The following is a 13,842-nucleotide window of genomic DNA, read 5'->3' as shown; positions in this document are numbered from 1 at the left end:
CAGCAAAGAACTCCACAATCAGAGAATTAGGGATAAATAGCTTGCCAATCCCAACGGGTCTGAATACCTCCGATCGGTGGCTGAAGATGTTAATCAGAACTTCACAAAATCCACAATTCTACCACAAACAGCCATAAAAAAGCAAATCTACTAGCTGAACAATTCACGTCCCACTCCACAGTCGATTTTCTGGGAAAGTCACCACCTACTATTCCCACACTAGATTCCACAATGCCGGAAATACTATTCGACAGCGTCTAGTCAGGCGAATTTTGAAACAGCTCAATATCAACAAGGCGTCTGGTCCTGATGAAGTGCCTTTTATCGTACTGAGAAAGTGCGCAAATAAACTCGCACCAGTATTTTGCAGACTTTCCAACCTATCCTACAAGAAAGGGATTTTTTATTCTTGTTGGGAGATTGCTCGCATTCAGCTCATTTCCAAAAAAAGGGAAGAAAACTCTACCAAATAAGTAGAGACCAGTCGCTTTGCTTTCAGTGATATAAAAATTATAGAGAAAGCCGTCAAATATTTGTGAGGCTTCAACATCTTGAGCGATCATCAATATGGTTTTCGAAAACAGAGATCACCTGACGACTTTCTGTCTCAAGTCACCCATATTTGGAATAACGGAATCGAGAAACATAGAGAATCAAGAGATGTTGCGCTTGATATTTCTAAGGCCTTTGACCGTGTGTGGCATGAGGGTTGGCCAAGCATTAGTTCTCTCCAAGAAGATAAATGTCTACGAACCGGATATAATAATGTCAGGTCAGACAATTCCGTTTTCCGCTTCGATAAATTTGTTGGTGATTAAAATGGACACCAATATGTCTTGGCACAGTGATGTCGCTGGAATTGCAAAGGCTTCTTCTCAAAAGCTTGGAACACTGTTCCAAACCAGAAAACTGTACACATCTCAGCAACTTTTGATGCCTCATAAAGCTCAGATCAGATCTTCTTTGGAGTATTGTTATCATGTATGGAGCTCCGCCCTCAAACGTACCCTGAAACCGCTGGATTCTATCCAGACAAGAGCCATCCGCCTGATTGGAGACGCGAACATCACTTGTAACCTTGAAAGTCTGGAACATCGAAGAAAGGTTGGAGATTTGTCTCTCTTCTAAAGAAACTTTCACGAGTAGTGTTCAAGTGACTTGGCACATTTGATTCCACCAAGAGTGGTACATACAAAAAACACGCGACGGATCGTGGCTTCTCATCTTTGTGAGGTTCAACTCAGTACACCTCGAACTTCACTGGTTGAGAACTCTTCCATTTGGAGGACTGCATTTATGTGGAATGAACTTCCTGATATCGTTTTTCCAAATGGATTTAATCTCCAGCGATTCCAATCTAATTTGAATCGCTACTTTCGAAAGTAGCGAGGATTTTTCTGTAGTGCTTGTGTTTTGTCTTGAAGAAATATTGAAATTGAAAGAACTACTGGCAGTTGAATCACTTCACATTTTGGAATATGTCTTGACACCGCAATTTTCGTAGTAACTGTGTTTTAAATGTAGGATTTAGCAAACCTAGATATCTAAGTACTTTTTCACAGGCCCCGTGTCTCTTTTCTCACCATTTCTCAATAATCGGAGGCTTTTTTTCGCACAGCATTTCTTGCGTTCAATAAAGTTTTTTTTTTATACGAAAATGAAAATTTTGGTCATAAATCCTTTGGCAACCTATAACTGACTATATTATCAAAACGATTCAGAGTATTCATGACATCAAATTGAAAATGGAATAACTAGTATTAGGAGAGATTATGTTTTCGTGAAAAAATTGGCTTTCTACTTCTCTATCAATAAATAGAAAATGTAGGAAACTAATGCTATGGAAGGAATACGTACTTTGTCTTCCATTTAAGTGATATTTCGTCTGAATTCTTTTTCATATATTACATTGTGTAGCGTTCCTATAAATAATGTGAACTAGTTGTTTCGAAATTGTCTTTCATTCTCGTTTGCGTCTGAAAAAAACTTGTGCATACGATCTACATATTTTCATGAAACATTATTATTGTATTCATTCTTCTTTTTACTATCTCAAGAAATTTTCAACATTTTTCGCTTCATGATGGAGAAGTATTTCTGAAATATTTTCTTAAAGTGTTACTACAAAATGTGTGCTACATGAAAATTGGAATACTCGACCATAAAATGCTCTATGGATTAAATTCTTCTGAAAATTAAATTTAACTAGGCGGTACATACCAAAAATAACTGTTGTAGTTAAATATGAGATTTTCGTATGGAAGTTTCACATAATTGCTACACACAATAGCTTCCTCAAGCAGGAATAAATATATATCGATGGAAATCTTGCAGATAATTCTTCTGGCAATCTGGTAAATTGATAGTGGGTATATATGGAGAAAACAAGATATTTTGGGTGTGAATACAAAATATTAATCTCTTTCTCCAATCTCAGACAAATTGACAAACTGGGAGGACATGGGATGATTCTTTCCCACTTTGGAATTTGTTCAGGAGCTGAGACTTTCACTTCTTAATTCTTATTTGAATAGATTTTGTTTCATACGAAGGTTTCGTATATGCTTTGGAGTTGCAAAAAATGAAAACATTGAAAGGATACTTCATCTTGTGAATACATGAATTTCTGTTGAAAAAATCAATAATATTCAAATGAGCAAAGTATTTTGAACAAGAAGGTAAACATATTCTGATTTTATATGAACTACAAAAATCTAAATTTATTGTATACTTCTACAGTTGAAAATTTTCATAAATAATGAATAACAAAATTTCAGAATAATTTGTGTAGCTCTTGGCAGTGAATCCCATCACGTGGACTTTCAGATATTCTAAGAGCAGAAAGGTATCATGTAGGTATATTTCTCTATTTTTGTGAGAATATTGTTCCACAAAATATAAATATAGATACAAAGTTACAACATATATATGTATGATGTGATGTGATATTATAATTATCAAATTACATTAGCTGCCAGATGTGAGTGATATACCACATGAAACAGGAAAGTGATCAGTGACACAGGAATAAAATTTTTAGATCTGAGTTTATGAAAAAGCATTCATTTCGAAAATCGATGTCTATAATAAAAACACATGCAGAACGTATTTTATTAAACAATAAAAAATATCTAATCAATACAGTTTAATGTATGATTTTCACTATAAGGGTTTTACAAAAACCGCGACACGTGTTTCGATATACAATAACTTCTTCAAGCAAGCAAGTTTATGCTTGAAGAAGCTATTGTGTAGCGAAACACGTGTCGCGGTTTTTGTAAAACCCTTATACTGAAAATCATACAATAAACTGTATTGATTAGTTTTTGAATATGGATTTTCATCAAATATCGACCAGTTCTATTTCGATTTTGAACTCTGAAAACCTAACAATATGTTTCAATAGTTCGGACTTCCGTTGTTTGATATATAAAATTTTTTGAAATCCCTGAAACAACTAAAAAAAAATAAAAATGAATAGCTGAAAGTAACAATTATATTAAGCAAAAATAACCTGAAATGAAATACCTAATAGTGAGATAAAATACAAGTAAAAATAGAACGATTGAACAAAAAATAATGAAAATAAAAATATAAAGAAATAAAAATAAAAATAACACGTTAGGAGATTCCAAGCCACGTTAGTTCAGTCGATCATCTAAATAACATCCTCAATAACGAATGACAACCGCTATCAGTGATTATTCGAAATTTTTGAAAAATTTTGCGGAAAAACAGAGTTAGTTGATGATTCCGATCCCACGGCTAACTGAAATTTTTTCCAGGTTCAAACAATGTGTCGAATCCACAAAAAAGCAATAAGATGACGGTTCCTAACAGGAAAAATAAGCCAATGCATTGGCCTGAATAAAATGGAACGCAGTCGGTCCCTTCGAAGACATAGAAGAAATAAAAAACCTTGGCTGAAGAAATGTAAGGAATATATCAGGCAATTTATTGCTTTCATGTTTAGCAATGTCGGAATCATCATATTGGTGGTAAGTTATATCATATAATTTTTGTTTCATTGCTATCATTGAACGTTATTGTTAACGCTTCCCACACATCAGAACTATAACACTATTATCGACGTGAGATTAGCAACCAGTTTAGCATCATGGAAGTTGTGTCGAACAAATATTATTGTTGGATTCTTTTTTGAAGAGTATAGATTAATAATGTACTGAATGAGCCACAAGTACGATTCTTGAGGGAGTATGTACTGGCTGGTGGGTGTAGACTCCCTGAAATGTGTCAAGGAGAACTATTTTCTGAGTCACATATTTGTGTTGCTCACTTACCCGCTAACTGACCCACTGATCAGGTTCTCACAAGGTTGAATAAAATGTCCAGTGGTCTATCAACCTTGAAGTGGACTATTTCTCACCATGAAATTTTAGAGCATTGTGGCAGAGCATATATTCTCTGTCTGCCCTGCCGTGGATTGGATCAGGTTTTCAGCTTTTGGCAGGGTCTCAATCTGGCCAGCTGACCTGAAACATTTCATAGTTAATATGATATCGGCTTCGTTGAAAACTTGAATTCATTTTGTTGAAAGACAATAAACTCATCAGGCATACATTTCATTCTGCATGTACTGACTATATAGTTCGCTTCTTGTATTGTTTACGAGAATGTGGCCATAATAGGAAAACTCACAATATGGGGATAACGAGGGGATCGCAGAGTAGTACTTGCTCTCACGCTTCGACCTGGCCATTAGGTCTTGACGAACTTATTCCCTCAAATCTGTTCTTGGAGACGAATACCTCCAGTGCTTTTGTGCCAGTCTCAATATTAAGAGGCAGCGTGAGGAAAAGCTGGAAATTCTTAGTAATGTGATCTTCTGCACGATGTATGCTCGACTCTAGTTGCACCTCAAAGATGTCACTTCCATGATAGATAAGCGGGGAATATTATAGCTGAGGCAATTTGTTGCATCGACCTACCAAATATATGAATTTTTGGTAAATTGTATATTTTTGAAATCTGTGGACTCCTGTTCGAATCCAGTGCGATCAAATGTGTTTGATTGTATGGTTCCCTTTTGAAATTTTTTAAGGGACTGGCTTCTTGGTTGAAAACATTTTTCAACTGAATTATCATTGTAATCTGAATTGGCCAATATCATAACCGTATTCATTTCGTCTGCTTCAAGATAGAAAACATCTTTCAATCATTTATGAATCTTTTTTATTTTCCACCCAAGTGTACCCTGTTAGACATTAACAGGGACCAGTTTTGTAGTGAGGAGTTAGTGAACTTCGCGCGTCGAAAAGAGTGTTGCAGTTCTGGTCTTTGAAACAGTGCTCGCTTTGAACGACCAATATATTCTATACAAGGTAGGGTGTCCCTACCATTACTTCATATAACTTTTGTTCCTAAAATTCTTCGTTACCAAGTTGCGGACCCTCGAAGTAACAAAATGAAAAATGTTTTTCTTCGATAACTTCTCAAGTGCATATTGAAAATCAACCAATTTATGGTGATTGACTAAACAAATGAATTACTTTGATGAACTTTCATGCGTGTGTCACTTGTTGTGCTACAAAGTCAGGAACGGACTATCCCTGATGGTCCACACCCCAAAACTTTGAAAATATTTCTAAAAATTCTTCAACAAAATCAGATTGATTAGACAATTTTCTGAATAGAAGTACTAAGGTGAAAAATCGATCGGAGCAACGATTTTTGATAAAAATGAACTTCTGTTCGACGACATAATGTCTGTCATTATTAGAAAAGACTAATTTTGAAAGAATGATAAAAATGATAGGTGAAATGTTCATAACGAATTTTTTTAATGCAAACATGTTAACTCAACAAAACTCATGGTGTAAATATCAATCGGAAGCCTCAAGAGCAAACAGAAATGAAAAAACTGCTTGATATGACCCCCTTTTCTCTCAATACATTTTCGTAGTCTGTTCTTTAATCATTCCAGGGTCCATTCGTATCGCTTCACTATGTACTATTATCTATCCAACAAGGCATCTCTTGTGTGAATAGTTGTAGTGTTAACAAGGCTTTTCAGATGCCCACACAGAAAGGAAAGGAATCCAAAGGATTTTAATCCGGGGACCGTGGTGGCCATGCATATGGCCCACCTCTACCATTCTATCTATTATGGAAAGTATGGTTCAGATGGTCTCGCCCAATCAATCTGAAATGAGAAGGAGCATTGTGATGCATAAATCACATATCTCTTCGGGTTTGCAATGGAACATGTTCCAAAAGTCCATTCAAGTCGTTCTGAAGGGACTCCAAATAACTTTCGCCAATCAATCGGTCATGTAGAACGAATGATCCTATAAGATGGTTTTTTTGACACCAGCCCGAACATTCACGTTGAATTTCCCTTGGTGTTTGGTTTGCAATATCCCATGGGGATTTTTTTCGGTCCATATGTGGAGATTATGAAACTGAAACCTGCTTCATCAGTGGATAAAACTCGATAAATGAAAATCATATTCTCATTTTGCATGAATCAATTGGCATATTCCAGTTGTGCTGGAAAATCTTCAGGTGTCATGGCATGTACCTTCTGGATGTGATATGAGTGGAGCAGTTGTTCCCTAATCATTCTATTAATAGTGGACTTGGATATATGGAACTGTTCTGATAGATTTCTGATGCTCATTGACGCACAGCCCTAGTATCGCCCTCACCACCTCGTTTTGGCGAAACTGTACCTACAATAATATCGAAATAAAACAACATGCTCCGAATAATTATCCATTAGACATACCTGTATCCCACAAGCTGCGATCGACACGTTCGAACGTTTCTCTTGCCGGTGCCGTTCGATTAGGAAAATGCTCAGAATACATATAGACGACGCGACGGGCTTCTGCATCATTAGAAAATGCTCGTTGAATGTGAACTATTCGGCCATATCAACAAACTTCAAAATCCTATCCTATGGAATATTGACAGTACAATGACAACGCACCACTCCACCAAACACAATTCACCGGATATTTTTTACCTATTCATGTGCCGACGTTATTGCAATTCATTGGTTGGCTCTTTATTAGTAGGTATATGTAAATGTGCATTTTTTCAAATTGAATCAGGTTGAAGATTTTCTACCATCAAATTAAATTATCTGTGAAACTCCTCAACATTTCAGCTGTGAATAAGAATTCGAAACATTCGAATGTTGAGTTTGATGAGATTCAGATAACACAACACGAAACGTGATTATTTCACACGTACATACAAAATATGGACTGAATTCGATATTCGCGTAGCTTGTTAGTTCAAAAACATCACGAATCTATAGAACTTGATATTACATTTGTTTTATCCTTGTTGTATTGTTGCATTAACGTTATCATAATTATTTTTGCTGTGAACATTTTTCATTTCAAATAATGGTAGACATTATTTCGTCGAACAGAAGTGCATTTTCATCAAAAATTGTAGCTCCGATCGATTTTCCACACGAATATTTGTATTCAGAAAATTATAAGTAACGTATTCAAAAAACATTTTATTGTGAGATTTTCACTAAACGATTTTACAAAAACGCAACACGCCCGAAGAAGCCATTGTGTGGCGAAACACGTGTTGCGTTTTTGTAAAATCGTTTAGTGAAAATCTCACAATGATGTGTTTTTTGAATACCTTTAGTTATGGATTTTCATCAAGTATCGGCCAATTCCATCAAATAAATATTTTAAGTGTTGATGTTGAAAAGTATCTGTCATTTCAATGTTTTGGGGTGTGGACCATCGGTGGTAGTCCTTTTCTCAATTTGCTATCAAAAAAACTGACTCCTGCATGGAACCTTATCAAAGCAAATAATCAATCACCAAAATTTGGTTGATTTTGAATATTCACACGAAAATTTATCAAAGAATAACGTTTTAAATTTTCTAACTTTGAGAGCTCGTAACTTTTTAACGAAGGATTTTAGGAACAAAAGTTGTATCAACTACTGGTGATATTTTGACCCCACCCCGAGAGAATTAAGTAATTTCAGAGACACCCTGTATAAGTATTGTAAAAATTACATGTACTGGGTACATCATATACTTGCATCAATTCGTGTATCAATTTATTCACTTCATAAACGGTTAGATCCGCATTGCGATTGAGTGTATGAGAGAATCTGTTTTTGAAGAGCATGAGACGAGTTGGAGATGAGTTACACTCATATCAATTGAGAAAACTGGGATACTTCAGAAGCTTCTTTTGAGGAGTTAATGAACGGTTCGAATAAAGCTAGAAACTGGATTTCATGTTCGAACTGTAATGATAAAAATTCTAGTTGGTACTCACCCAATAACGATTAACACTCCATCCGATCCCTTTTTAGTGAAAGTTTTTTTAAACACACTTTTGAAAAGATAGGTTTATTTTGTTTCGATATTTTATGAAGATGGACCGTAAAATATATGATGATGTTTGATGGATATGTAATTTAGTAGGTAAAAACAAGAGTAACACATCTTTTGAAACTAATAACAGTTTTTCAGCCACATTCCTCGATTTTTCACTTCAGTAACCTGTAGATTACAGTGGAGATAATGTGAATTGACTACAAAATCATAACAATAAAAAAAACATTCAAAATTATACATATATACAGATGGCGCTCAAGTCTTCCAAACAAATTTCCGCTACAATAATGCAATCGATTAGTGAAGTTATTACGGTAGAAATGTATTTTATTGGTTTTCAGGCTGAAACGAATGAATTGGCAGTGCACCAAATTTCATAAATATGTTTCTCCACTGTGAATAATAAACTAACGCAATGTTTCGGAGAAATTAGTGTGTTGAAGGAAAAAATCAGACTGGATATACGATTTGCGTGGAGAATTGGAAACAAAATGAACAATGAAATGAAAATATTCAATATGGACCATAACAGATACAGGAGAAAAACATTTATCTTTCTGAAGCAGAGACACTGAATTATAGCAATGAATTTAATATATCTCCGTGAAATAAAAATAGCAAGGGTTTCAGATACAAATATGAAATTTATTGGAAATGTAATTGATTTTGGAGAAATTTGAACGGTGTTACTCATAGCTGATATAGCTCAAACAATTTCAGGCAGCACTGTGGCCACACGTTAGGCGTCAAAATCACTGAAACGATATTTGATATATATCTACCTGAAGCTAGCTCACAAGCATGGCTCATCAAAGGGAAGGTGTATGCTTTCTCGTTGTTGAAAATCCTTGGATCAGGTCAAGAAATCAAATATTCAATATCTTTGATAATGAATTCAAATATGTATTACATCAAATGATAAAATAAAACCTTGAGTTCTGTATACTCCTATCATACATATGGAAGGAGTATTCCTTTACAATAACTTGCGCTGCCAACGGCAGCGCTACCATTTCCCACTCTCTTCTTGAATAAGCTCTCCATCAAATAGGCCTGAAGATATTGTCACCAATAACATTCCTGCGAGTCAACATATAAAATACCGATTTTGCTAACATATTGAGTTTCAGAAAGCAAGTCTATATGTATTAGTCAAAAGATGTCAACATTCTAGAATCAATTTTAGTGTTTCAAGATAATACGTCGTACAAAGTATATTTGTCACTTAACAACTTCGCATGTTTCAAATGCCACCAATCCGGCCATATTCCTTTCCAATGTACCGCTGAACTTCTGGAACGATCAACTGAGCCTGCCATCTTACCTTCTCTAGAAACAACCAAAACTTAAAACGAACCATCGGCCCTCATAGCCTGATCATAAAGAATCTCCTTCTCCAGAAATACCATCGGAACAAAACGAAACAACTTCACAACCTAGCAAATCATTCGTTTCTACAAACTCCAATAGCTTAAGCAAAAGAACTATTTCCGAAACACTGACATCAACTGTTGAAACGACACTTGACACATTCAGGAAGCTATCATCGAATATCTCCAAAAAAATACCAGAGAAAATCCTTCTCCAGAAACAACCAAAACTTCAAAGGAACCATCGATCCCCATAGCCTGATCATAAAGAATCTCTTTCAGCAGAAATACTATCAGACCAAAATTAAATAACAGTAGATGTTTGTAGCTGATTCTTGGCCTCCCCCCACCTCTATGACGTATTAATTGCTTATTTTTGTTGGTTTAGTGAAATCAAGGTGATATGATCTTGAAGTGTCTGGTGCATAAACCATTCAGAATTTTTTCGAGATTTTGTGTGTGTTTGTGTGTGACGTAATGACGTAATTGCATTTGGTTGATGGGGCATACTTCAAAGATCCTCCAAGTAATGAATGTTCCATCGGTGTGAACCCACCAAGTTAGTGGTGTGACAGCTGCAACCGTTCAGCAGTAGGAGAGCCAGATATGCACTCCACGGCGTATGGCTGAGTAATGCGTATTCATCGGTATGTCCTCACCTCTGTCTCGATGCGGTGAAGGCTGTAACGTAATGCATCACTCTACCCTCACGGTCGATGGTGACGCAGGCGGCGAGGAATGTGTTAACGTCTACCCTCTTCGAGAGCGCAACGACCACGGCTTGTTCGTATCGACACATCTGCTAACGCATCTAGTGTTGAGACGTTGCGTTGGCGCATGTATCTGGGAGGTGGGGAGAATGTATTTAAGAAGCGGACAAGTGTTGCTTGTTAGCAATTGGTAGAGTGTTATTCAGTTCGTAATAGAAGGAAGACGGTGAGTGTATTTTTCAGTTGGAAATTGTTTATATTTTCATACATATTTTCATCATGTCCGTTTCAAAAGTAGACTTGAATAAAATCAATAATTTGATTGTACAGGAGGTTGAAATACTAGAGCAAAAGGCCTTATCATCATTGCCAATTGATGAAGTGTACATAATTAAAAATATGTCAACTCATTCTACAAGGTTTGGTAAATCAATTTTATTAACTTTGGAAGATGTGAGCAATGATAAATTATTTAAAACATGGTTACCAAAACGAATTTAGTTGCAATTCAGTGATGATGATATAGCTTGTATCAACTCATCGGGTGGTAAAAATACGATGGTGTATTTAGGTCAGAGCCCACAAAGTTTCGCTGGCATGAAAACGCGATCTCTTGTCAAATTCAATATGATTGAATGATAATAGTAATTATTTATAATGAATTTCTTTTTGTTTTATCAATATTCATATATTAGATTATTTAGATATTAATTATATGGAAATATAAACATTACCAACATAGTTGAATACACTCACTTTATAACTACAAATAAAATGGGAATGTGAGTATTATATCATGGAAACAAACTTGAGGTTATTTATTGTTTTTTATTCGATTTCAGTTCCACCATTCAAAGATGTGGATGCAGTATGCGAGTCAAGATTGGATTGATGTTGTAGATCTCAAACTATCGGTTCAACATTTGTCGTCTGAATTGAAGGTGTTGGGTGATGGAGCCGAACATGCAAGCAATTACGATATGAGTATATGCTATGATGAAGAACAAGTCGAATTCTGTCTTCGTGATGCTGAAAACTATTGGTATGGTGCAAAAGTTTGTGAGAAATTTTTGGAAAATGAATTGGAATTGTGTCAACTTTGTGAAGTTATGTTCATATGGATAAACTTCAGAATTCAAGTATACTCGAATACTATTGATATTGGCAGTTATGAATGTTGTAACATCCTGTGTTCTATCTTCAGATGTGGTAGTACTTTGGGATGCTATGATGACAAAATGAGGAGTTTCCAGAGCGTTAGTTGTTTTGATGGCCCATATGTCTGAAGAAGTCCCACGTAATGATGGGAGTTCATAAAGGTCCCACATACGATAAGCCAACTTAATTTTGGCATTCACGCCGCTTTTGTTAATTCTACTCAAAAGTTTGAGCTTGTGTTTGTCATCTGGTACAATGTGCCTTATTTTCCATTCGATTTTAATAATTTCCAAATCAGCATCTACCTCACCTATATATGAGTTTTTGAATGATCGAGTGATAATCAAAATCAACTTCTGTTTAGCAATCAAGATACTTTTGTTGTAATCTTCAGCAAAACCCATCAAATATTTCAGTGGTAGTTTTCCACTAAATACATGACTGTTTGTATCCAAGATATCTTGTTTCAATTGTGAAAGACCCCAGCCAGATGTTAATAATGTGTTAGCATGTGATTGTCCAAATGATATCATGGTTTTCATTGTAGATGTTATCCCGGGTTTTCTAACAACAGCCACTTGTTCACCACCCATTCATCAAAGAGGAATGCGATTGCATTATTCGAGAGATAACATGTTTTCGTTACGTCTTTGGGGGTGAACTTACCTTCTATGTAAATGAAGCTCTAAGCAATATCTAGTATAACATCTTGATTATTGATAGCAATTCTAATTTCATCGGAATTCCTGAATAGCGGTGATCCATATGGCTTATATGTGTGCTCATGTAAACTTATAAGACAATGATCAAGCACTGGTTCATCGAATATATTCAACTTTTCACTGTTTATTTCGAGCACCATTGTTATTTCCTCACTTTTAATCCAATCGATTTCAAAAATTTCAAATTATGTGTTAACTGTTTAGCATACACTTGTGGAATGATCTTTTTTTATGTGCACTTTTTTTTTTAATTGTGCACTTGGTTCTGATTTGGGATTGTTCAATACGATTTTGTTTGTTATAAAGGAAACCCATAACAATAGTTATTCGATTTTCTTCAATTCCAAAATAATGAAAATCTCTTCTTCACTTCCAAAATCGATAAGGTTATTTTTTTGATCCAAAATACGCACTGTAATTTTGTGAATCAATTGACGACCTTCTGGACTGACAGGCATATATATAATATTGTGCGGTTCTTTTGTAAGATTGTATCCAGGTTCAACATCAATATCGAATGAGAAAAGAATGTGGGATTCTTCACCATTTATATAAGAACCAGATATTATATTGCAATCTGAGCGGATAAGTCTCACAGTTGTAATATTTATTGGTAATGAGGATTCATGTATCTGATTTGGTCGAAATATGCCATGAGCAAACCCCATCATGTTTGCTATAGAATTTGGATGTGTCAGATCAATTTCATATTTGGATCGCATTTCACATTTGAATGTATTATTATTGGCGTGTAGATAGAAAATGTCATCTGCAGTGATATCATTTGGTTTTTTACCATGAAACAATCTGAACATGATATGTTTCTGTATGACGGCATTAATCTCTTCTATTTCGTAAGCACCACATGGAATTTCAATTGTGTACTTTTGAATTATCGATGGATTGTCATTACCGATTCTGAAACGTATTAAATTATTTGCTTCAGTTATATTATTGATTGTATTGCATATATAGAATCCCAACAGTCCTAATCCATAACGACTGTTCCTATCCAATTTAATGGGTGGAAAAAAATCTGCACTCAAGACACTTGTCCCGACAACTTGTAGCTCGAACTTTCGTGACATGACTGATGAACCTTTTGAAACACATTTCAATTCATTGTTGTCCACAGCAACAGCATATCTGAGACAATTTAAACTTTTTCGAAGGTGTTGTATTGAAATGAATATCATTTTTATTGATACCGATATTCATATCCTCTATATTACAAATGCAACACACAGATTTTCGAGGTATTGGACCATCATTCATATCCGAATCTGAATTTTCATTGGCATGGTGTTCGTAACAATATCTATATTTCATTATGTCGATGTCCTCTTGTAGATGTTTGGGTAACGTTTCCCAAACATATGCAATCTCATGAGCAACACATGCAAGTATCACTTCCTCGGGCATATTTGCAAGCATCACTTTATCCATTTTTTTCAAGGTACCATATTTTGAAAATATCCTAAGTGAAAACCCCATTGCCTTGATAACCTCTCGATCCAGTTTTGGTGTTGTATCC

General features: G+C 35.3%; 1 protein-coding gene across 2 annotated transcripts in view; it reads left to right on the top strand.

Moving 5' to 3' along the window:
* Positions 1–13,842, top strand: part of LOC111515908 (potassium two pore domain channel sandman) — a 253,468-nt gene that overhangs the window by 76,266 nt on the left and 163,360 nt on the right. For both annotated transcript variants that reach the window (XM_074183712.1, XM_074183713.1), the window contains exon 2: positions 3,786–3,998. In XM_074183712.1, the coding sequence (XP_074039813.1) occupies positions 3,873–3,998 (126 nt within the window). In that variant the 5' untranslated portion in view covers positions 3,786–3,872. The remainder of the gene's footprint in view (positions 1–3,785; positions 3,999–13,842) is intronic.

The sequence above is a fragment of the Leptinotarsa decemlineata genome, unplaced genomic scaffold (assembly GCF_025532065.1).
Source record: "Leptinotarsa decemlineata unplaced genomic scaffold, Ldec_3_MD MMD2_tig00026340_RagTag_RagTag, whole genome shotgun sequence".
Taxonomy (NCBI): domain Eukaryota; kingdom Metazoa; phylum Arthropoda; class Insecta; order Coleoptera; family Chrysomelidae; genus Leptinotarsa; species Leptinotarsa decemlineata.
The sequence above is the reverse complement of the archived record's forward strand: the minus strand, read 5'-3'. Positions and strand labels throughout refer to the sequence as shown.